The sequence below is a fragment of the Mesoplodon densirostris genome, chromosome 1 (genome assembly GCF_025265405.1).
Source record: "Mesoplodon densirostris isolate mMesDen1 chromosome 1, mMesDen1 primary haplotype, whole genome shotgun sequence".
Lineage (NCBI taxonomy): Eukaryota > Metazoa > Chordata > Mammalia > Artiodactyla > Ziphiidae > Mesoplodon > Mesoplodon densirostris.
Genome location: NC_082661.1, coordinates 69,061,563 through 69,084,199, shown reverse-complemented (window position 1 = coordinate 69,084,199; position 22,637 = coordinate 69,061,563). Strand labels below are relative to the sequence as shown.

The 22,637-nt window shown below is 60.0% G+C and overlaps 1 protein-coding gene across 1 annotated transcript in view; it reads right to left on the bottom strand.

Moving 5' to 3' along the window:
* WDR1 (WD repeat domain 1) overlaps window positions 1–22,637 on the bottom strand; it is a 39,550-nt gene that overhangs the window by 4,606 nt on the left and 12,307 nt on the right. The window contains exons 4-12 of the mRNA XM_060104132.1: window positions 19,078–19,225; window positions 17,670–17,850; window positions 10,786–10,863; window positions 10,130–10,210; window positions 9,566–9,799; window positions 6,344–6,436; window positions 4,648–4,799; window positions 3,821–3,908; window positions 712–822 (exon numbers count right to left, since the gene is read on the bottom strand). Of these exons, the coding sequence (XP_059960115.1) occupies window positions 712–822; window positions 3,821–3,908; window positions 4,648–4,799; window positions 6,344–6,436; window positions 9,566–9,799; window positions 10,130–10,210; window positions 10,786–10,863; window positions 17,670–17,850; window positions 19,078–19,225 (1,166 nt within the window). The remainder of the gene's footprint in view (window positions 1–711; window positions 823–3,820; window positions 3,909–4,647; window positions 4,800–6,343; window positions 6,437–9,565; window positions 9,800–10,129; window positions 10,211–10,785; window positions 10,864–17,669; window positions 17,851–19,077; window positions 19,226–22,637) is intronic.

The following is a 22,637-nucleotide window of genomic DNA, read 5'->3' as shown; positions in this document are numbered from 1 at the left end:
GGCATCCACAGGCCAAGCTCTGAGAAGTACCTGTACACGAGTTAGCTCTCCAACAAGGGCCCCTCATCTGCCCCGACTGTCCTCGGCCAGAGCCATCTGCCCTGTGCCCTGTACCCCACACCCGGCAGATGCCCTCAGGCACCTGGCTCCTCTCCCTGCTCTGTCGAGCCCGGCTCCTAGCAAACGCCCCACCCTCGTAGGGTCCAGGCACCTCTCCTCAGGGGCCAGGAAATGAGGGGAAAGAGCAGGGGCCAGAGGAGCCGCCAGGATGCGGGCAACAGGAAGTCAGACTCAAGGGGAACTGAAACCCTCAGGCTGGCACTCCACTTCACGGGTGTGAAGAATCTCCTGTCGCCTCCCTGAGCCCAGCGAGCCCGGCTTGGGACGCAACTCCTTTTCCACGTGCTGCATCCACGAGCTCCCCAGGCCAAGGCATCCCTGCCCTGGGCCCGCACCCCAGCAGAGCCTGCCTCACTGCCCGGGACCCTTGGTCTCCCGGGAGGCTGCTGTGTCACCAGGGGCTGGCAGCCTGGGGGGAGGGTGGCCTTGCAGGGCAGCCCAGGGAGGCTCTCACTTGGGCGGCAGGAGGCACCCCAGCTGGTTCCCGCCGCCATCCCTCCTGCCCTGAGGCAGCCCGGCACCCACACAGCTCACAGCGCCCCCAGCCCGGCCACATACCCCAGGGCGGAGGGCGTGGGGACAGGGCCTTACCGCACCCCCGATGGCCACCGTCTCGCCACCCGGGTGCACAGCCACCACCTCGGGCTCATAGCCGGGGCTGTCGATGCTGAAGCACTTCCTCTGATCCTTCAGCAGGACGATCTGGGAAACACACAGGCAGCCGTTAGAGAGAGGCCCCGGGACAGACGGCCCAGGCCTGGGCTGGGCTCCATCTTCAACCTTTTGGGGGCCAGGCCGGGGCTCCAGCCACACTAAGTGGGACCGGCCCCAGCCCTGTGGTGTTTCTTCCTAATCTGTCAATATGAATGGGGCTGTTATCACCACCCGCACGGGCTTCGTCGAAAACCATCTGACGCCTGAACTTTAGTTCCTCCAACTCTACGTCGAGTGTAATAAGTGATCTTTGCTGAGCTGAGTTCTCACTGGTTCAAGAGGACGCAGCCCTCGGAAGTGGTGAAGCTATAAGCTGACACGGGAAATGAACAGGACAGGCTTGACTTCCAAGTTTTGGCTTCTCGGGTCCAAAAAACACCCTTTGTGACCTTGACCCGTGGTGTGTGAAAAAACTGATGATGTCAGTGCATGAGTCCCCGCAGCCCGGGGACATAGGACTGGCGCCCCACCTGCTGGGAGCGAACCCAGGTGCTGACTATAGCAGGTAGGCAACAGCGCTGCGAGGCTCTCCACTAGCCCTCAGCCCCGGCAGGGAAGGGAGGACAGGACAGACGGCTCACAGCGAAGTGGCCTGGAGGCACCCAGTGCACCGCCCCCTTGCCCCATCCCCACCAGCACCTGCCTTGGCTCCCTCCTACTTGACAGGGCAGCACACGGTCCTCAGACGGGGCTGAGCGCCCGGGTGTGCAGGCCTCACTGAAGTGCCCTGGTGGCCTGGCTCAGCCCCCTGCTGCTGGGGGTTGGCGGGGTGGAGGGGACGGGATGGGTCACACACACTGGCTCATGAACTGAACTGAACCTCGGCCTCGCAGGGGTAAGAACCCAGCAGTGCCTAGACGTCACGGAGACGGAATTCAGGGCTCAGATTAAACACCGGGCCTAGCAAAGGCAAACAAAACAGCAGCTACAGCCCACCGTGTGGGAGCCACGCGCCTCACTAAGCGCGGTGTGTCCATCCCTGGGATGGCAGGGTCACCTCCCGGTGTATAGGAGCAAATGAAATGCAAGCCCCGCAGCTCACAGGGCCGTGGGGTCCCAAAGCCCCGCCCTGGCAGCCACAGTGTGCCTTCCGCCCTCTGGCGCACAGCCCAAGGCCGCCTGGCACGGTGACCCTCCACCATCCTCACCCCCTCTCGCCCCTTGCTACCCTCTCCTGGTTCTAATTCACTGGACCGTCCCCAACAGGGTAGCCTCTCTCTGTGACAGCTCTGGCTTCACCCCATCGCATCCCTGCTCAAGCCACCAGCTGTCCCAAGGGCAAGCAGGCCCCTCCCCGCCCTCGGGGTGCGTCGTGGGCTGTGCCGTCGGGTAGAGGAGGCAAAGAAGCACCAGGCGGGGGGGCAGCAGCACCCTCCCTAAAATTTGCTACAGAAAACGCACCTTGAGAAACATTCACCTGCATCATCTGCCCGACTCCGGAAGCGCACTTACCCACCTACATCTGACAGGGAAAGGCTGAGGGCACTGGCCCAAATCTGCCTCAGAGGCAACACTTGAACGTGGCTGTTCCCTGACCTAAAATCGCAGGCCCCTCCAGGACACTGTGTGGACCCTATGACCAGCCATGGGGAGTTCAGGTCAGGATGCCCTAGAGAACCAGGGCAGAGACAGTACGTCACAGGACAATCGTCACACCTGACCCCGTGGGCCCTAGACTCCTTGGAACCTGGGGGTTGGACCCTGCACTCGCCAGCCCCTCCAGAGCAGAGCCCCAGGCGGCTCTTCCCTGAACTTCCCCACGTGAGCCCAGCGTGAGCCTCAGAGGCCACCGCCTGTCCCGACTGCAGCTCCAGACAGGAATCTGAGGCCAGGTGGGGAGGCCGAGCCAGGCCGCAGAGCCCAAAGTCTCACCTCTCACCTACAGGCCAGGTGCTCAGACACGAGGCTGGGGGAGCCCCCTCCATGGAGCGGCAGCCTTCCCGCCCGTCCTTCTAGAAGGTCCTCGTCCAGTCTTTCCCCCACTTGCTAAGGCGCTCACGGCCCTTGATTCCTCTTGTGCCCCTGCTGACTGGCCAGGCTGTCTGCAATAACTGCTTGACAGGAGGAGGTTCGTGTTATCTAGGACACACAGGAATCCACTCTCCCCAAAGCACTGAAGTTCCCAGAACGGAGGAGGGAATGACAGCTTTCGGCGGTGGGTCTGTCACTTGCGCCAGTGGGCGGGGGCTCCGTCACACCCGCCTCCTCTGATCTGCATGCTGGGATGCCCAGCCCGCTGACAGATGGCGTCTGCTGCAGAGCAGGATCCTGGATAAAGTGGGTCAGGCTTAGGTCTCAGTCAAGGGTGCTTCGTTCCAGAAATTCCAGGAGACGGCGTGTAGAGACCTTACCGCCTTGAATGAGCACCCAGGCTGCGGGGCTGAACGCCAGACCCCACTGTGCTGGGGAGCGGCCCTCTACGCCACCCGCCCATCACGTGGCCACAGGGAGTCATGGTCACTGTCAGCCTCCTTGCTCATGGAGATGGTACAAGGAGCCCCACACATACTTCCTCATAATCCTCTCTGTGAGCTGCGAGGGATGAGAAAACTAAAGCTCAGAGAGGGTGAGGAAAATCCCCGAAGCCACACCACCCCAATGCTGCAGGGCTGGGATTCGAATGTGAATGGACACAACTGCCTGGGCCGTGCCTCTCGTGGGCCTCACGGGCGAGGGATGTGCAGGGCGTGTGACCCTCAAGCGCAGGCTCTCACCAGGCTGCCCGGGTTCAAATCCCAGCTCAGCCCTTTGCCAGATGCAGACTTTGGGCAACTTACTCTTTGTGCCTCGGTTTCCTCACCTGTAAGGTGGGGATGACGCCATGCCTGACCCGATAGGACTCCTGGGGATTCAGCGAACACGTGGGAAGCCCTCAGCACACGCAAACGGGGCTCAGTAGAAACGAGGTTGAACGCGCGTGACAGGGGACGTGGGGACCAGACACTGCGCAGCGTCAGCCTGAACCGAACCCGGCTGGGAGCCGTACCTGACCGATGCACACGACCACGGTATAGCCCCCGGGGCCGACAGCCACGCACTTCGGCTGAATGTCCAGTTTCACGACTCCCTGTCCGCTGTGGAAAGGAGGAAGTCGTTATTTCAGTCTCCAGGGCACAGGGCGGGTATAAATACACACTCACTGCAGGACCACAGCGCTCGGGTGACTCAAGGCAATTCCACCTTGATCTCTACGGCACGAGGCTTTGCTAAAACACAGGAAGGGGTAAGGGAAGACTCTCAGCCTCTGGGAGAGAGATGAGGAGTCACGATGGGGGCTGGGACGAGGGGAAGTGGGTGGCGAGAGGAAGTGAAGGGATCACTCCCTGTTCCTACGCATCGGTGCCAAGTGCCGCCCCCCTAGCTGCCCTGTCCTGGCTTCTGCCCACGTCCACCAGTTAGAGACCCCGGCATTCCCCGGGTACAGACAAAACTGAGCTCTGACCCCACCTGCCCGCAGTCATAACCAGTCTCCTCTACAGGGCAATTAAAAAAAAAAGAGAAAACCTGGTACTTTTCATGGGTGAAAATTGTGTTACCTTGACTTTTGGTTAAAACGATGAAAACACAAACTAGAAAAAGTTGCACACGCAAAGAACTTCTTGAAAATGGTGAATGGAGAAAAATTCCACGTAACTGGCAAGTGTGGCGTCCCCAAGGCTCAGTGAATGGGCCCCTGCGACCGGGGGACCAGGCCGTGGCTCTGCCCCGGGTCCTCTCCTGAGCTGAGGCTCAGGGCAGCAGCCCGGCCCCGCCGAGGGCTTCACCGGGGACGTGCTCAGGGCGGGGAGCACACGGGCCCCGGGCAGCTCTCACCTGTAGTCCCGCAGCATGAGGTTAGTGTACCGCACAGTGTCGTCCATGCTGCAGCTCACCAGCTGCCCGCACTCGTCCACGGTCATCCTGGACACCTGGTTCGTGTGGCCCTTCCCGGCGAAGGAGTCGTTCTCCCCCGTCTCTGAATCCCAGTAATGTGGAACAGGGGTTAAGGAAGAGTCTGACGTCCAGGGCACGGCGCGAGCCCCCCAGGGAGGCTGCAGCCAGGCCCTTGTCCCGGGCCTGAGGGGGACTCCTTGCGCACGTCCAACTCCGAATTTCAGGCAGCAGACGTTCTGGGGAGAGGGCCAGTAGGCCATTTACAACCCCACACACCCAGTTAGATACAGGCTGCCCGTCTTCAGGACAGGAACCAGGCAGATCACGGGACTGCGCTGCCCTGGAACAATGGAACAGCACAGCGCCTCCCTCCGAGAGCAGGCTCGGAAGGAAGCTACCTTTCCCTGGGACCCTGCGTAACTGCGCCAAAACACAGCCCCCCTCCCCCGGCTCTTTCTAGCCTGCTGTCCAGCCCACGGCCCTCAGCAGGGGGCTGGCTGTGCCCCGTGGCTCACCTGATGGCCACCTAGGTGCCACCAGGTAAATGGGCCTGGGGCTGACCCACCTGGGCGGGGCCAGCGTGTGGACTGTCGGCTTGAGGGGCTCAGGTGTGAGGTGTTTTAAGTTACGAGATTCTCTTTTTACATCAACAAATGAGAGTCTCATTTGCACCGAAGACTGTTCCCTTAGGAAGCTGCGTGTGTATTCCACTCCTGACACGGTCCTGTGAAGGGACCGCCAGCCATCGATACCGCAGGGGGCTAACGTCACGGTGCATAGACATCGGGGCGGGGCATGAGTGGGGAGGAAGGGGCGGCTCCAGGAGGGGGGACGCTGGGCAAGACCCTCCGCTGTACCATCTCCTTACGTATGGCGGGGTGGAGGGTGACGTCTCTGCCCTCCTCCCTCGGGGCTGAGGGAGACCTTCCCAGGGAGGAAACCCTACAGACCAGGCGGGTCTGCGGAGGTGGGAGAAGCAGGGGGTCTGGAATAGCCCCTCCAGTGGGCAGGGCAGCCACGGACCAGGAGCCAGGCTGCACGAGGGCAGGCCTCTCTTGCAGCCACGACACACACTCTGAGGCGGGCCCCTCAGACGACCCCTCCCACGCTCGCCATCCTGGGAGGAGGAGGTTGGAAGAGCTGCCGGGAACGTCTCGGAGGGACTGCAAAGCCCCTCACCGGGGAGCGGGGGTTCGGTTCCTGCCCAGCTCAGCCGTCGCCAAGTGGTGCAACGTTGGGGAAGGCACTTGAGGCATCTGAGCTACACTTTCCCCATTTTTAAAATAAGGGGACTCTCCCAAAAGGCTCTAAGTCCTTTTGGATTCTAACACACGTTGATTCTGCTGCTGCTTGTGAGAGGGAAGAGGCCGACACCAGGTCACAAACAGGGAGAAGCAGCTCAAGTTCAGGGAGGTTCGGCAACCATTCAAGGCTGCACAACGTGACCAGTCAGGTCAAGGCCGCGGCCTGGAGCTGGAGGCCCCGAGTACAGAAACGGCACCTCCCAGCAGCCAAGACCGCTCAGAGGAGCCCTGTGGCTGCCAGCCGGCTGGCCTTGCCTCTGGCACCGTGGGAACAGGAAACTCCCGACTCTCCTGCCAGGGGCCCCAGAGCCAGCCAGCGCTGTGAGTTGAAGGATATTAATGTGTCCGTCGTGGCTCCCAGAGTAGATGTAAGACTTGCCGCCGTTTTTATGCACCGTCAGGCACTGGATGGATTTGCTGTGGCCCTGCGGAGGAGACAGGCGGCGGGGTGAGCTCAGGACACGCCATCCTGCCTGTGCTTGTCAAATGCTCTCCACCGGCTAAGCCCCTGGGAGGGGAGGCAGAGCCCTCAACGCCACAGCCCCGGTGGGCCCGAAACAGCCCCAAGCTGAGCGACCACCTGACAAACCCTTCAAACCCTCGACATTCGGGCCTCCCCACCAAGGCACTCAACCCGACCTGGGTGGAGGACGGGGGTCTAGTGGAAGCCCAAACAGAGCACCCGGTCACCCTCCCTCCCCACACAAGGAGGAAACGGCCACAGAGGGTGAGCCCCTACCCGGGGGGAAGCAGCAGTAGCGGGGAGTAGTCTTGGGAGGGACCAACCCTTGCAGAAGCAGGCAGGGGGACCCCCAGGCCACTCGGAGGCCAGGGGGTCCCGGGTGCTGCGAACGGTTCATCCTCTACCCAGAAGCACAGCTCGCAGCTCCAGCTCCAGCCCCTGGCTCGTGAGGTTTCTTCTTTCCCAGCTCTCCCCTTCCCCCCGAGGCTGTCCCAGGGCTGGGGCCCCACAATTTCCCCGACCGGCAACATGGTGGGCCCAGATCACTCATTTACAACCAGTTGTCTGCTTCAAGAAAGGCACTAAACCTCCCCTGTAACTGCTCCTTGGATGGAAACAACCCGGAGGTTTGGTCTAATCATAGTTCTTTCCCAGCACCAGAGGCAGGCGGGTCCCTCTGAGCTTTGCTGACTGTTGCACGGTGTGGTGTGTATCTTCCGAGAAAGGCACACACAGTTCTTAGAGACGGGAGAACCAGTGAACAGAACAGCAACCCACTGGCCCTGCTACTTAAAAAGCATGGTCCTCAGACCAGTGCTGGCCTCACTGGGAGTGTCGCCCCATGCAGCCTGGAGACTGAGAACCTGCGCTCAACAAGACGGCTGGCGACTTGTGCATGGCCCCCACCTAGGGCAGCAGCCTCGCCGGGAACTTGTGAGAAATGGAGCTCTCAAGCGTCCCACAGATGAACCCTCCGAGCGCCGGGGTGCTGCTCACCTACTGTGTTCTAACAAGCAGGCTGGCTCAGGTGACTGATGCGCCTTCAAGCTTGAGCCGCAGGGTCACTGGGTACGTCTTAAAAGTACCGGAACCTAAGAACCGTCCCCACGGTCTTGGTCTCCGACCACATCCCACTGGGCCCGTACAGAGGCATCAAGCCCTTTGTGGAAGCTCCCAGGTGATCTGAACGTGCGCTGGGGCTGAGAACCGCTATTCTAACTACATTCTTCTAACTCCAGCTTGTTACTGGGCTCCCTCACAGCCCGACATTAGCACCAAACACTGCTCAGGACTCATATATGTGCGGCAGGAGGGCTGGGATGTTTTCTCCAACAACTGTAAACGCCCACGAGGTTCCTGAGCTGACCTGGGCGGGGCATGGCGGGGGGTCGTGGACAGGAGCCTGGCTGGTAGCGCCTGTGCTGTCGGCGACAGTGACATCAGCGGGAGCAGTCAGGCCCAGGCCCCCATCACTCCCAGGGCGCCAGCAGACATGGGGCGATGCCTGGGACAGCCACCTGAGCCCAGCATCAGGGCGGCTTACGGGAAGCTGCTCTTTGGGGAAGAGGAAGTAGGTAGACAGTAACGCCTGACTCTCTCCAGCAATTTCTCCCCATCGCATGGAGGCCCAGAGAAGTGGCTGCGCCGGGGGCCCCTCCCAGCTCCCCTGGGCTCTGTGACAGGATGTACACACCTTCACTTTACACTCATCACACTGGGCTGGAAGCCTGTGGAGCAAGTGGCCCCAGTGGCCAAGTCAGATAAACCTTTGTGGAAGCAGAGGGTGCAGGGCCAGCACTGAGGGCCGAAGCAGCTATTGCTCTGGATCACCCCTTCCCGTCAGCAACACCCCACCTGAATGGGGTGCAGCAGGCACCGAGCCCACCTGGGCCTCACGAGCTACTCACACAGGGTTAAGGGGGCAGACAGCCAGGCTCGGCCCCTTCCTTTGGGCAAGGTCATCTGTACACCGAGTCCACAAGGGCCAAGACCTCAGAGACTGTGGGATGGGATGTACAAAGCACTGCAGGGCCGGGCAGCTGGCCCAGTCCCAGGCTGGCCAACACCAACCCCACAGGGCCCAGCCGTCTCCCAGAGCCTGTCTGCAGAGCCCTGAAGCAGCTGAGTGAGCAGGGTGTGAGGAAGCACTGGGGTTTGGCCCCAGGAGGCTCAGCTGCCAGGACGGGGTGCAGCGTGGAGCTGGGCTATGGAAACCCCTCCCTTGAGGGCACAGCTCATCCAGGGTGACAGAGCAGGCGAGGCTGACCCCGAGTTCCCACCGCAGCCCACTCTCCAGCAGAAGCAGGTCTGCAATGGGCAGTGCCCAAGCAGGGCCCCAGGACATAGGAGCTTCTAGTCTGGCTGCGATTTCCTGAGAGGCCAAAAATTCCAGGGCTGACGGAGGGGCAAGGAACAGTCCCCACTGGAGGGGACACTCAGGGCAGACCCTGGTGATCAGCCGACCTTGAGTGAGCCGTCCTGGGCGACGAGGACGGGAGGCAGGAACGGGGTCCTCCCAGCCCTCCAATCACTCCCTGCTGCCCAAACCTCGGGCCTCTGCACCTCGGGCTCCACCGACTTGTCCAAGTCCATTTCCTCTCACTCCCCACCACTCCCTCATGCCTGCTCTAACCACAGAGGACAAGTGCCTGCCCACACCCATTCCCACGTTCAAACCCCGCACACTGTCAAGGCCCAGCTCTAAGGCCTGCTGGCTACCCATGACTGCGGTGGTGCCCCACGACGTGCCCCATCTTGGGTTTCAGCATCTTCCTGGTCCTGCCTCACGAGTGGACACAGCCAGTGGCCTCCTAACCGGGGGACGCTGATCCCCTCGAGACAAACAACCCTGACAGCAGGGGCACGGGCTGCTGCCCTGAACCCCAGGCCCCGAGCATCCAGCTTCACGGTAGGCTCAAGGGGAACGTGGCATCTCGCCTCCCACCTCTGCTAAACTCACGTCCCCAAAGCAACCAGCATCCTGCCATTCTACTGGGCCTCACCTCACCTCAGTTTCCCTACGTCTGGCCGGGCGCCCACCTCCCCTCCGGCCAGCCCCTGCACACACAGCAGCTCCACAGCCTGGCCGTACCTTGATGACCCGCAGAGGTTTGCTGGGGTTGTTTTTGTCCAGGTAATTGATGTAGCCGGACAGGGAGATGCTGAGGAGGTGGTCCTTCTGCCACAAGCAGCCCAGCTGCTGGTCCAGAACGTTGGAGCCCATGGTAAACGTGTTGACAACAGAGTTCACATTGATGTCCCAAATTTTAGAGGTTTTGTCTCCGGAAGCAGAAAGCAAGTGGGTGCTATCGGGACTCCAGCTGATCTACTCAAACAAACGGTGGTCATGGGTCAAGCATTCCAGAGGGGCAAGAGACTCAGACAGCAGCTTGTCCACAGCCCCCATTTCTGAGCAGGGAGGACGGCCCAGAAGGCGGTGGGACACACCAGGGCAAGGACAGGACGAGCATCCTGGCCACTGGCCTCTCCAGGCCACGTCACCGTGTCCCACGTGACCCTGGTCTCTGCCACTGCCCCTACTTCTAACCCCCCGTCTCAAGCTTCCAACTTTAACACGTGTGTACAGATGACAATAAACGTAGACACGGCCCGACCACAACCACAGACCAAGTAGTGAACACGGACCCATACTTACAGCATAAATACCGCCGTCGTGAGCCTTGCTTCCTCCCAGTGCACACACTTTCTCCCCCGTCTTCCCGTCATAGATGTAGATCTTTCAGGAAACACAAATAGGTGAGGATCAGGCGTGCGTGTGTGAAAGCCCAGCAGCCGGCACGCTAAATGACCTCCTCATCCCTGCTCCACCATCAAGAGGGTGGCATCGGGCTTCCCTGGTGGCGCAGTGGTTGAGAGTCCACCTGCCGATGCAGGGGACACGGGTTCGTGCCCTGGTCTGGGAAGATCCCACATGCTGCAGAGCGGCTGGGCCCGTGAGCCATGGCCGCTGAGCCTGCGCGTCCGGAGCCTGTGCTCCGTGACGGGAGAGGCCACAACAGTGAGAGGCCCGCGTACCGCAAAAAAAAAAAAAAAAAAAAGAGGGTGGCACCAAGACTGTGGCTCTTACAACAAAGAATCTAAAAACAGATGAGTTTCGAGCTCCTTTAAAAGGAGAGAGATGGAGAGATGGGCCTACCATGCTTTGAGGACAGAGCCCCTTAACTGAGCTGCATCCCAGGAGGGGGAAGGAGGGAGCTGTACATCGAGACCAGCTTTACTAAGTCGGCCTGTTCTGAACCATCGCAGAAGACCAAGAGACGAACCCCTCCCTCCAGGACCCGCAGCCCTTACCTGACCGTCGGCCCCGGCGGTGGCAAATCTGTTCCCATCAGGAGAGAACCGCACACAGTTGACGAAGCGGCTGTGGTCCTGCAGGAAGTGGGACAGTTATCTGGTGACAGGCAGTTCAGGAAAGCTCTCTATGCACCACGTGGTCCACAACCACCACGCGTGTGGATGCCGGTCCACGGGAAGACTTTAGAGCTCAGCCTGAGTCCCAGCCCACCTGCCGTGGCTGGGTGCATCTCTGCCTGGAAGGCCTCCCTCCGCTGTGATGTGCTCCCTGAGCTCCGCAGACAGAAACGCCCCCCACCCACCCTCCAGCCCTGGAAGGGGGCTCAAGGCCGGAACCCTTATGCTTATGAGGCCGGGACCGTGAGGCCTCATCCCCGAGCCCCCAGGGCCTGGCCCGGGCCCGGCACACAGCAGGTGCTCAGCGGGCATTTGCTGAACGAACTGAGGTTTTAAAGAAATTAAACAGTGGTGATGACCTTTGTGGGAACAAGAGTCTGAGTGACTGAGGAGACGTGATCTCCAGGGGTGATTCCGTTACCTGAATAAGTAAATGAACTCATTCTTTCCTCAGTCAAGAAGGGTCTGCATCAGAGAATGATCCTCTGAAAACCCCACCAGCCACCCATGCAAAGCCTGGCTGCTCTCCCACCCCACCTGCAAGCACGCAAGAAGCGTTAGCTATCAACTCTCCTGAAGGTATGCGGGGTTAACTGCCCCTGCAGCCATGGACGCCCAACCTGCAGGAAAAGCAATTCAACTCAAAGTGCATCACCTGCACCCAGCAAGGTAAACCACCAACAATTTTAAAACAGGAGCTGCTGGGGTGGTAGGAGCTGCATGTGTTTGACTGTGTAACGTTACGGGTTGACTTGTGTCCTGAAAAGGTAGGTTGACATCCCAGTACCCGTCAATGTGACCTTATTGGAAACAGGGTCTTTATAGGTGTACTCAAGGTGAGATGAGGGCCTTAGTGTGAGCCCTGATCCAACACCACTGGCGTCCCTAAGGGAAGAGGGAGATTTGGACTCGGTGCAGGCACAGGGAGACCACGTGAAGATGGAGGCAGAGCCTGGGTTATCCCCCCATGGCCAAGGCCTGTTTCGCCTTCTTGGTTTCTCGGGTACACTTATCCTGCTTCTGTGGCCGAGCTTTCCTGCTCTAAGGTTTGTGTTCTGAGCTGGAGGATGGCCATTTCCCAGGAGGCGCGCAACACAACAAAAGCAATGATCTTTCCAAACTGGGATCTCTCAGGCCCTCTGACTGTTCTTCCCCCGTGACTGTCACTCACCCATCATCCTACCACCTCGAGGGGCCCTGGGGAACCTCGGGCACTCTTCCTTCCACAGAAGACAGCCCCGGCCTGGAGAGGCTGGGTTCTGAGAGCCTAGGTCTTCGGTTTCCCGTCCAGAGCTCTCTACGGGAGCAAGCTGGCCCCGGGCCCTGGCCAGGAGGCAGGCAGGCCGGGCGGGGAGCCAGCTGCACAGCCAGGGCCCGGGGCCCTCTGTCCCTCGGGTGGTTCAGAGCCCACGGTGGGAGGGCTGCTGAGACAAAGCCCCCAGGCCTCTCCCAATCCCCCCAGGACCACCCTGTGTGAAGGGGAGGACGGACAGGCAGACACAGCTCCTCCTGGAGGAGGTCAAAGGCAAAGCTCTTAAGTGACAGAACCTCCTACACAACTGCCCAAACGTCTGGTCCTCTTGTCCTGACCTCCCCCCCTGCTGCTCCGGGGGGAGGAGGCTGGGGCCGGCTCCCTGGGACAGACCGAGCCCCGGCCAGACCCCCCGAGAACCGGGATGCCGAGAGCTCCCCTGGGTGGAGCAGACCACGGGGCCGAAGGGGGGCTGCGGTGGGCGGCGTGAAGAACACGCCGTGAACCAGAGGGACCCTCGGCTACACTGCAGTTCCAACTCGTCAAACTCCAGGCACAGTGGTTCCCTGAGAAAACAGGACCGCCCCCCACACACCCGGGTCAGGGGTCAGGGTGCCGCAGCGGGGCAGCACAGACACCAGGCCAGAGCCACCTGCTTACGCCACTGCCCCCCCTTCCGACCGCCTGCCCCCCTCTGCGCCCCGGTGCTACAGGGGATGTCACGCGTGTGGACGCGTCGGTCGTCCGTCTCCCCGCCAGGGGCAGGGTGCCCTTCCCCAGGCCCAGAACAACACGGGCTCCCGGGGTTCAGACTGGACAGGGCAGACGCCCACCCTGGGGACTGGGCGCTGCGGCTTTAGAAAGTTCTGTCAGGTTTTCTTGCAACTTGAGCCAAGAGCCCAAATGAGCAGGAGACTGATGTCTGCTCCTGAAATAGCCCATTTAAAGGGAGGAACAGTGAGCAGCCCATTAACCAAAAAAATGAGGGCTAAAAATAGCCCGGTCCACAGGGAGGGGAGGCCGGAGGACCAGGAAGGAACGGGCTTGGGGAAATATCATGGGGGGGGGTTCAGATGACTGGGCTGGGCTCCTGGCCCCCATCCCTGCTAACCGTCCTGGAGGGGCAGCACCACCCCGCAGGCGCAGCGCCACTCCATGCAGCCACCTCTGGGGGTGGGGCTGTCCCGCCTGGCCTCAGTCACAGCCAAGCGGAGCTCTGGTGGGACCTCCCCATCGTAATCACCCCCCAACCCTGTTATCACCTGTCCCCCCATCACTACCTCCCCGACCCTGTCATTACCCCTCCCCCCACCACTGAGAAACCTGAGATGGGAGCAATTAGCAATCATTAGGGAATGCACCCAAGTCCACGTCACTGGCAGGGATGCAGCGCCACTGGGCGCCACGGCCTGACCAGCCCGTCAGCTCAGGTGTCCCTGGGAGCCCTCCCGGCTCCACCAGCCTCAGCTGTGTCCTGCAGCAGGACTCTTACCCTCACGCTGAAATGCCCTGTGCCCACCTGCCGCGCTCCCTCGTCACAGGCTTGTGGAGGGACAAGCAGTTCAGACGCCCGTGCCCACCACCCGCTGCCTTACTGGGAGCAGCATGTGCCTCCACGGTCTGCACTCCAAAAGTGGGTGTCCACCCTGACCTGGAACGCTGCCTCGCCTTCCTTCAGGCCACCGCGCCCTCCCAAACCGGGCTCCCTGTTCTCTCTGCGAGGTCCTCCTGTAAAGTGCCTGGAAGGGCAGCACCACATCCCTCGCCCTGCCTTTCCCGTCACCCAGCACAGATCTGCCTGCCCAGTTACCACTTTCCCCTGGAGAAAGGGGACCTGATGAAGGGATGAAAGGCTCCTTCTAATTCTCTTTGGGCCACTGACCATCCACAGAGCTTTGCCAGGTCACTCCCTGCCATCGGCTCAGGAGTTCACCGGGAAGGAGACTGACCCTTTCTGCCCTGTTGTAAGGACACAGGGAACAGGAAAAAAACAACCTGAAAACCTTGCATTTTAGAACTCAAATTTTACTTGTCTAGGAAGGTGATACTTGTAATAATAGCAGACACAGAGATTCCTAGAAGGAAGTGTAATTCCCCGTTAGGTGACATGTGAGACACACAGGTGACAGGGTGCACAGCCCACCCGTGCAGAGGAGGGAAGGCCAGGCGTCCCCTTCGCCGCCAGGTGTGGTTGGGTGACCTGCTCTCAGAGGCTTGGGCAGATGCGGCAGGTAGTTTCCAGTCCAGATCACATGGTCACAGACGGACAAGCAGGCCCAGGGCAAATACGGGTCCTGACCCTTGTTGCTCTGAGCAATCATTTCATCAGACACACACTATCCCATGTACTGTGGACACAGCCCTCAGAGGCGCCCGCTCCAGGAGTGTCTGCGGTCACCTGGGCAGCCAACCTGCTCACCCGACAGAGGAAGACACAGAGGCTGGAGAGGCATAGAAATTCGCCCAATGCCATAGTGGGCCAGGTGCACAGTCACACAGGTGAGCCAGAGACGCTTAGTGGGGCCTGTTACTACACATCCAGACGTGTCTATCACAGGAATGCACTCAGCAGGAAGAAGCCTCCATGGGAGAGGCAAGGTCCACCTGCCCACTTCTTTTCAGGCCACCCTTAGGGCCTCAGAGGGGAACCTAAATCCCTGCGCACAGGACACCAGAGGTGGAGACCGTGCTGTCCATGGCCTCTGTCCCACAGCCGGTCCCCTGTGACCCTGGAGTCACTGCCCCAGGTGGGCTGGGGCCAATTCCAGGGGAAAGCGTCTTCCACCTGGTGTTCCTACAGCCTCTCAGCCCATTTCAGGTTCCGGTAAACAAGGACAGAGGACCAGGTGGGAACCAGGGCAGTCCGGCTAAAGCTGGGCCATGAATCAGCTTCGTCTGCACTCTCACTCTGCCAACACGAGAAGCTGGTTTAAGCTAATGAACTCATGAACAAGAAGGAAAAGCAACTGGACCCCTGCACTCAGGCCAGCAGGGTGGACGGGTGGCCTGACTTGCTCCACGTGGCCGCCCTATGTGTCTGCAATACTGTTTTCCTTCCATGCGGGGCTGAGCCTCCTTGGAGTTGCTCTGGCCTGTACTGAAATTCGGAACACCACTTATTCCTTTGTGAGGCAGCAATTTGAACTCGACCCCTCTGTGCTCCTCACATAACCACCCCTTACCCCGTGGTCCTGAACAAGGTCAAGAGGAAGGTGGCAGGAGCTGGAACGGGACGGAAGGGCAGCCCTGCACGCTACAGCTTTACTCTGCGGCCGTGAGGGCCTAGGGCGGGTACGTGGAAAAGTCACAGGCTGATCTCAAGTTGTCAGCGCCTTACAAGGCTTTTCAGGTGGGTGTGGGGGACCCGAGTGTCCTCCTGTCCTTCCTGCTTGAGGCCAAATGAGCCTGTTAGTCCTTTCCAGCAGAAAGAAACCCAACAATTCCTCACGGACACTGAGACGTCCACCAGCATCTCGCCTGTCGTCCCCACAGCTCTGCAGGGCCAGTGGAGGAGGGCCATCTTCACCTCGTTTCCCGGGGACCCAGAGGCACGGCCAGCTGGAGAGCCGCAGAGCCACCACCTGAAGCACTGGGCTGCCACCCCATGTCCCCCATTCTTGGTCCACAGCCCCTTCTGATCTCTCGCTAGGTCCTTACCCAGGAAGACCTGGGGATGAGCTGTGTGCCCACCCTGGAGACAGGTGCCTGCCAGGGCCACAGGGTGAGGGCAGGGCTCTCAAGTTAGAAAGGAAAACGGAAAGAGGAAGAACGTTTGGCCAAGTCCCCAAGTGAGCACACGGGGAAGCCTGGCAGGGTGGTGAGGGGCACAGATTTGGGCCAACTCTGGACTCGAATCCTGGCTCCACTCACCCGCCACCGAACTGCCCCGTGCAGGGTTTAACCCGCATCTGCAAAGAAGAAATGAATCCTTCTGCAGGGGTGGGGACAGGGAAAGGAGCCCCGCCCATCCACAGCCCAGATTATGGCCACGTGAAGCCAAACAGAACATGTGTGGCGGGCGTGGGGAGCGGGGCTACTTCACGGGTACGAGCTGGGACGGCCTCTCACTGCCAAGGAAACCTCCCCTCCCTCCTCCCCTGGGCGGCGTGCAGGAAGCCCAGTTACTTGACTCAGCCTGACTCACCGGTGTCCCAGGGTACTTTATCCCACTTAAGACACACCAACCTTGAACCATGGCCTCCAACACAGTGCCACCACCTCCCCATGAGCAGCAGCCCCAGAGCCAGCCTCTGGGAGATGGGGGGTGTCGGGAGGGACTCCAGGCTGCCTGCCCTGCAGGGCACAGAAGCCAGCCAGGGCACAGAAGCCAGCCAGGCCCCACTCGGTGGCCCCGGGATGAATCCAACCCCATTTCACTACAAACAGGTAACCTGGAGAGCCCCTCTGCACTCGAGCCGAGACCTACCTGTGTCTGGTCATGCTGCCCATGGCCCCCGAGTCTTGTCCCCAGGGACCCTCCCCTGGGGACCCGCTGAGGACGTCACCGCCTTCCCGGCCACGCCCTGCCTGCTCTTCGTGCTTCACTGCATTGTCATCAAAGTTAACAGGAGTCCTCAGCCAGCCAGTAACATTCGAGACACGTCCCCAGGCCTCGGCCAACCCCAGCCCAGCCACCTCCAGAGGAAAGAGCTGGCCGTAAAGCACCTCGCATCCTCCGCGCTGACTTCCACCTCCACCACTGGTGCTGGCTGCCTTTCCAGTGTTTTCACAAGACAAACTGGGAGGGCAGGTTCAGAACCATGGCTACCCTGACACCGGCCTGAGGGCCACCCCCTGCCAGGCGCCCTTCCTCTGTGCTCCAGCCTCAGACCCCACGTCAGGAAACAAGCATCGTGGGCCGCTCTGGGCCTGCGGGCCCTATGCACAGATCAAATCCATGGTTAAAATGCTCTCACATCCATGTCTCCACGCCCATCTTGCAGACGGGAAAGGTGAGGCTTCGAGGGTTCAGGCACTTGCCTCAGTCAGGGAGCACGTGCAGAGCTGGGACTGAGGCCCCGAGCCATTTATACCCAAAACCTGTGTCACTCCACTGGGGCGTTTAGAGCACATACCCGCAGGCAAAGCTCCTAACTCTGCTCACCCTGTGTCACTTTACAGGTGTGACCCTGCCCTCATCATCTCTCCCGGGGAGGTGCAGGAGGGGACAAAACCAGACATCCCTGGAAGCCCACCTCCTCTGCCACTCTGGTGGCTCAGTGGATCTCAAGCTGGTACAACTAGAGGGCAGGCTGCTGCTGGGCCTGGGCTCCCCTTTCTAACAAGGCACCTCCGGGCCAGGATGCTCGCCTGGTCTCACAGCATCAGAGTTGTGCCTGCCCCCACCCAGAAATACACCCATCATCCCAGGGCGACCCCCGCCCCATCCTGGCATTAATGCTGTGCGCCCGCGACCTTCTGCCATCAGCATCTAGCAGGTCTAGACTCCACTGGCTTCACATACAAACCATAAAGTTCACCGAAAAACCACCCTCCGGAGAAGCCCACTCACGCCAATTGTGAACTTGAACTTGAATGGTGGCCCCTCAAAGAATGCAGCGCAGTTGTCGTCGCTGCCGGTCGCCAGGCGGTATGGCCGGCTCTGCTTGATGTCCACGCTGTTGATGACTTTGTTGTGTCCCGTGATCTCGCCCACAGAAGAGCCGCTGTCCCACAGGAAGACGGCTCCGAACCTTTACCCAGGAGGGGAGTCACAGGAGAGAAAAGTCAGTCCTGGGACAGTTGTGTTCCACGGGCAGTTGTGTTCCCAGCAGTCAGAGGGCAGTGGTGCTGGCAGGGCGGCCCTGCTCACAACTGTGCTTCATACACGCTCCCCAAAAGAGCCAACACTGACGGCACCCAGGATTTGTCTGAAGGACAGGAAAACAAGCAGAAGCAGTCCCAAGTGCCTCTGGGAAGGGACTACATGTCTGTGTCTCATGGCCCAGACCCAAGGAGCCTCCCACATGAAGGTGCCTTAAAAGCACCTGCCAGGGAACAGCTCGAGGCTTCATCAGCTTCACAGCAGTTTTAATAAGGGGTGGGGGGCGGGGCAGTGGATGGGGGCAGGGTTTGGGGTTGGGCTGGGGACCAGGAGACACATCGGTTACCATCCCCTGCTAGAACGGAGATGCTGCCTTACTGTCAACCAGCAGTCAATAGTCAACGAAAATGTACTGTTTGGGTTACCATTTGTGACCGAATGAAGAAGGAATTAAGACCAACAGGAATGACTTGAAGAAAAGCTATGGAAGAATGAACACCTATCAGAACACACATTACGAGGAGCCTCTAGGTAAGGGAAACAAAGATAAGTGTCTGCCAAGTACAAGTGATTGAGGGCGGCAGAGGTGCCGGGGAGGGAACCCTGACTGCACTCAGAATAAGACACCTGGGTTGCGGTACTGACCCTGCTGGTCACCGGCCCCGTGAGTGCAGCAGCCCCCCAGGGCCGCTCACCCAGCGTCCTGTCGCCCCCTCCTCAGTAAGGTGGCCATGGGGTGTGCCCAACTAGGGAACACAACCAGCCTCACTCTCGGCAGGGGTGGTCGTGGCATTGCTGCTGGGAGGGACCGCAATAGCACTCTTAGGAGCTGTAGCGCTTTCACCTGCTCCCTTTCCTGCTTCCTGCTGCCTGGAACGTGGGCAGGACAGCTGGGGTTCTGGGAGGTGAAGGGCCAAGGACGTCAGATCAGAGAAGGCGCCTGGGCCCGGAGACAAACCCTGGGGGTTCCCCGTGGTTACGTGTGGTTTTCCATTGTGCGCTGCCGAAGCCCACCCTGAAGGAAGCCCAGTACCCACAGGACTCAACACACACCCATCCAAGCTGCAGCGACGTCACCGCACCCCTCCCACCGGGGGCGTGCGGGAAAGGAAGCAGAGCAAGGGACACAGGCAGGAGGGGTCGAGGCCAGACTCACTTCTCCCTTCCTTCCCCGACCACTGCGATCCTCTTACTGTCTTCCGTCCAAGCAATGTCCTTGATCTTCCCAGCGAAAGGCTGATACTCATACTTCAGGAGGTGCTCCTTCTGCGTGGTATCCCAGATCCTCAGCTTCCCAGATACATCTGCGGACACAACGGGGCGGCGAGAGCCACGTTCACCACTGTGCCAGGGCCACGTGGGCACAAGGCATGGCCGCCCAGCACCACCCAGGGTTTTGGAGCTGGCCAGGCGTAGCTGGGAGAAGGCGTGTGTGCTCATCAGATGACCACCACCCAGCCACCGTCAGTCGGAGCCTGCTGCCTCCATGAGGACCAACAGGGGTCTCTGCAGTTCTCCAGGCATCACAGGCATCTCAAGCCCTGCATGGGTGACAGGAAGCCCAGGGACGCACGGTGGCAACCGCCCCCCCCTCCCCGCCGCCCAGGAAGCAGCTTGGGAAATGACTGTATTCCTTTCCTTGGAGGGTTACCTAACTGGCATACAGGCCCCGGGCCACTTCCTTAACACTCAGGAGCTAAAGATCTTCATTTGTAAAACACGGCAGTACTAGTGACACTGCATCTCCCGTGCAGGGGCTGCGGTCACCAGTACAAACGAGGGCACTGCTGTGTGTGCAGCTGGGCAGCCTGGGGCATGCTGGGTCCCGCACGGGGGCCCCATCCCCCTCCGAGCTCCTTCCCTGCCTCAGGCAATCGGCAGCCCGTACTCGGTAGAGCGAGGCACCATCCCACCACTCATGGCTGAGCCATGACGGAGACCCTCTTGGAAGACACGCAGGTGGGTGCTGGAAGGAGTCTTGCTAGAGGCAGAACTTGACGCCAGGCCTGTTCTCACTGCAGCATTTGCAGCGGATGGGTGATAAAGTAACACCCCCTTCTCTCCCCACCACCATCCCATCACCAAGTTCCCAGCACCAACCCTGACACATCCCCTTCCCAACTGAGCACTGACTTCCCAAATAAGAAGGAAAAGTGGAGCATTTTAAACTAACTCTTGAGGCTAAGACCTCAGCCCCATGTAGGTCTGGGCCAATTCCCCCCAGCATGTAAGCTCGAGTTGTATCCAGGACCCCTGGCCACTTCAGCACTGAACGCAAGGTCTACAGACTGTTCCAGTGGGAACAGCTTTCAACTTCTGTTCGGGATGGCCCCTGCCCCACACGGCTCTGTAGGCCTAAAACACCACCTACAACCACGCCCACAAGAAGGGGGATAACATGCCACCAGAAGGCTTCTATGACGATAAAATGAGTCAACACGTATAAAGCCTTAGACTAGGCCCTAGGACACCGCAGACACTTGTAACGAGTTAGAGTTAGTTCTCACTGTCAGTGAATTAACTAAGGCTCTGCAGAAGCCACTGGAGACCCCTCCCCGTGGGCAAGCACACGGGGCTCACGTCCGCCGTGGCACAGATGAGATGCTGGCCTCCCTGTGAACAGCACTAATGAGCAGGTCCCGGGGGCCCTGGTCTCTGGATGAGGTCCAGCCAGACTGCCTGGCACGCTGCCCGAGGCGAGCTCCAAGGCTGACCGGAGCCAGTTAAGTCCCTTGACTAAACAAATGGGCCAACGGGGAAAGAAAAGGAAGGGGCAGAGGCTGGAGCCAGAAAAGGAGCACTGTGTGTACAGGAAGGAAACACAAACTCACGCGCGTGCTCACATTCATGCACACGCCGGGCTGTGTGGTCCCCGTGCTCACGTCAGCCCAGGGCGCTACATGGAGTCATGGAGAACACAGCGTCTGCAGGCGCAAGGCTGAGCCCGTTCCCCTCCCCACCCCTAGACAGTAGGAAGCTGCTCTCCACCCCTTGAATTCAGCTCTCCACCCCTTGAACTCAACGGGCAACCCGCTTGTACCTCCCTCAGCTCAACCCCCCTCCAGGCCAGGCATCCTAGTCATTCTCCCACTGTCTCCCTGCCCGGACCATCAGCCTCTTCTGATGGGCCCAACTCATGCATTTGATTCTTTTCAGAAGCAGCTGGGGCTGGAAACAGACAGTGGGGCTTGGAGACCAGGCGCTCAGGCCCCATCCGATGAGGGCGGCCCTGACCAGGTGCACCTGGGTACCAGGCCCTGTGCCAGGTGCTGGGGGCGCAGCACAGACCAGGCATCCGCTGGCGCGCGCGCACGCGCGCGCACACACACACACACGTCCACGCACTTACAGGACTACGGAGAAAAGCACCGCAGTGCAAGGGGACAGACGGTGACAGTGGGGAAGGGGCTCCCTCCCTCCAACAAGGCCTCCTTGCATCACTGGGAACAGTTCTCCTCCCAGACAATAAGCTGCATCCGGTAATGACCGTTTGTGGTGAGCCTGCCCCCTACCCCGCCTTGGTGTGGAACGCACACCAGCACTGCTGGGGCAGCAGCGGCGGCGGGGGTGGCCTCTGCTCACACCCGCTCTGGCTCTGCTGCCTGGTCTTTCCTCCCACGTGCCGCACCTAAGCAACCCTCACATCCTTCTCAGGGCACGGAGAACCCTATCCAGGACAGCCTCTACCCCGCAGCCTGGGAAGATCCCCTAGAAAGGGAAATCAGACCCCGGAATGGCTCTGCCCTGAGAACCATCACACAGGACCCAGGGTCCCCCAGGGCACAGACTGCCGTCTCATTCAGAGCTGGAGGTCCAGCCCCTGGCATGGGCTCCTCCCATGGGCCTTCCAGAAGGTTTGATCATTTTGCAGAACGTGGACCAGCCAGACTTACAGGGATCTAAAGACTCGCAGATCTGAGGCTGGAAACCGGTCTAGGAGTGACTGCAGGGTTCCTGAGGTACGGGGACCCCTGCCCTCAGGGACCCCAGCCCCACCCCGGGCACACCGGTGCCGGGTAACCCACTTAGCCAGAGGGCACAGCACCTCATCTCCAAACCCTACACACCACACTATTTTTACGTTTAGCCCAGAGCCCTAATCTCTGCAGTAAATGTTTTGTGGTCTTCGTTCCATTCAAAGGGCCAGCTTGCTAGAAACATAAAACACACCGCCCACGCCTGCCTGCAGCCCAACCTCCCTCACTTCCCCCACCAAGTCAGGGCGCTTGTACGAGAGGAAAACGTCAGATGGAGCCTTTACTTCTGTGGACTGTCCTTTGCAACGGTCTCTGCACCAGCATTTGAAGACCGTGATTCCTGTCTGGTTAAACTACCTGCCTGGGGACTGGAGGGCAGGCCTGGGCTCATGAGTGATTCAGCAGCCGGGCCACAGCTCAAAGAGCAGCCAGGGAAGCTATGCCAACCACACTTCTCTCCTGAGAAGACACGGTTTTAAAAGGCACCAGGCCCAAATCATGGCGCTTTAAATGAAGGGGAGTTTTGCTGGCAGGCAGGGGTTGGGGGCGGGGAAATCCCAGGGCTAGAGTAAATCGTAGGATATAAATTAGAGCAAGTTTTACAGATGGAGTCAGAGTAGGTCTAAACATAAAAATCATGAAGTGACCACTTTGTGCCAGCTCCTGGCCGAACCCTTCACACACAACCCCGGGCGGCCAGCATTGGCCGTCAGCCAGCACGCCTGTCACCCTGGTGTGT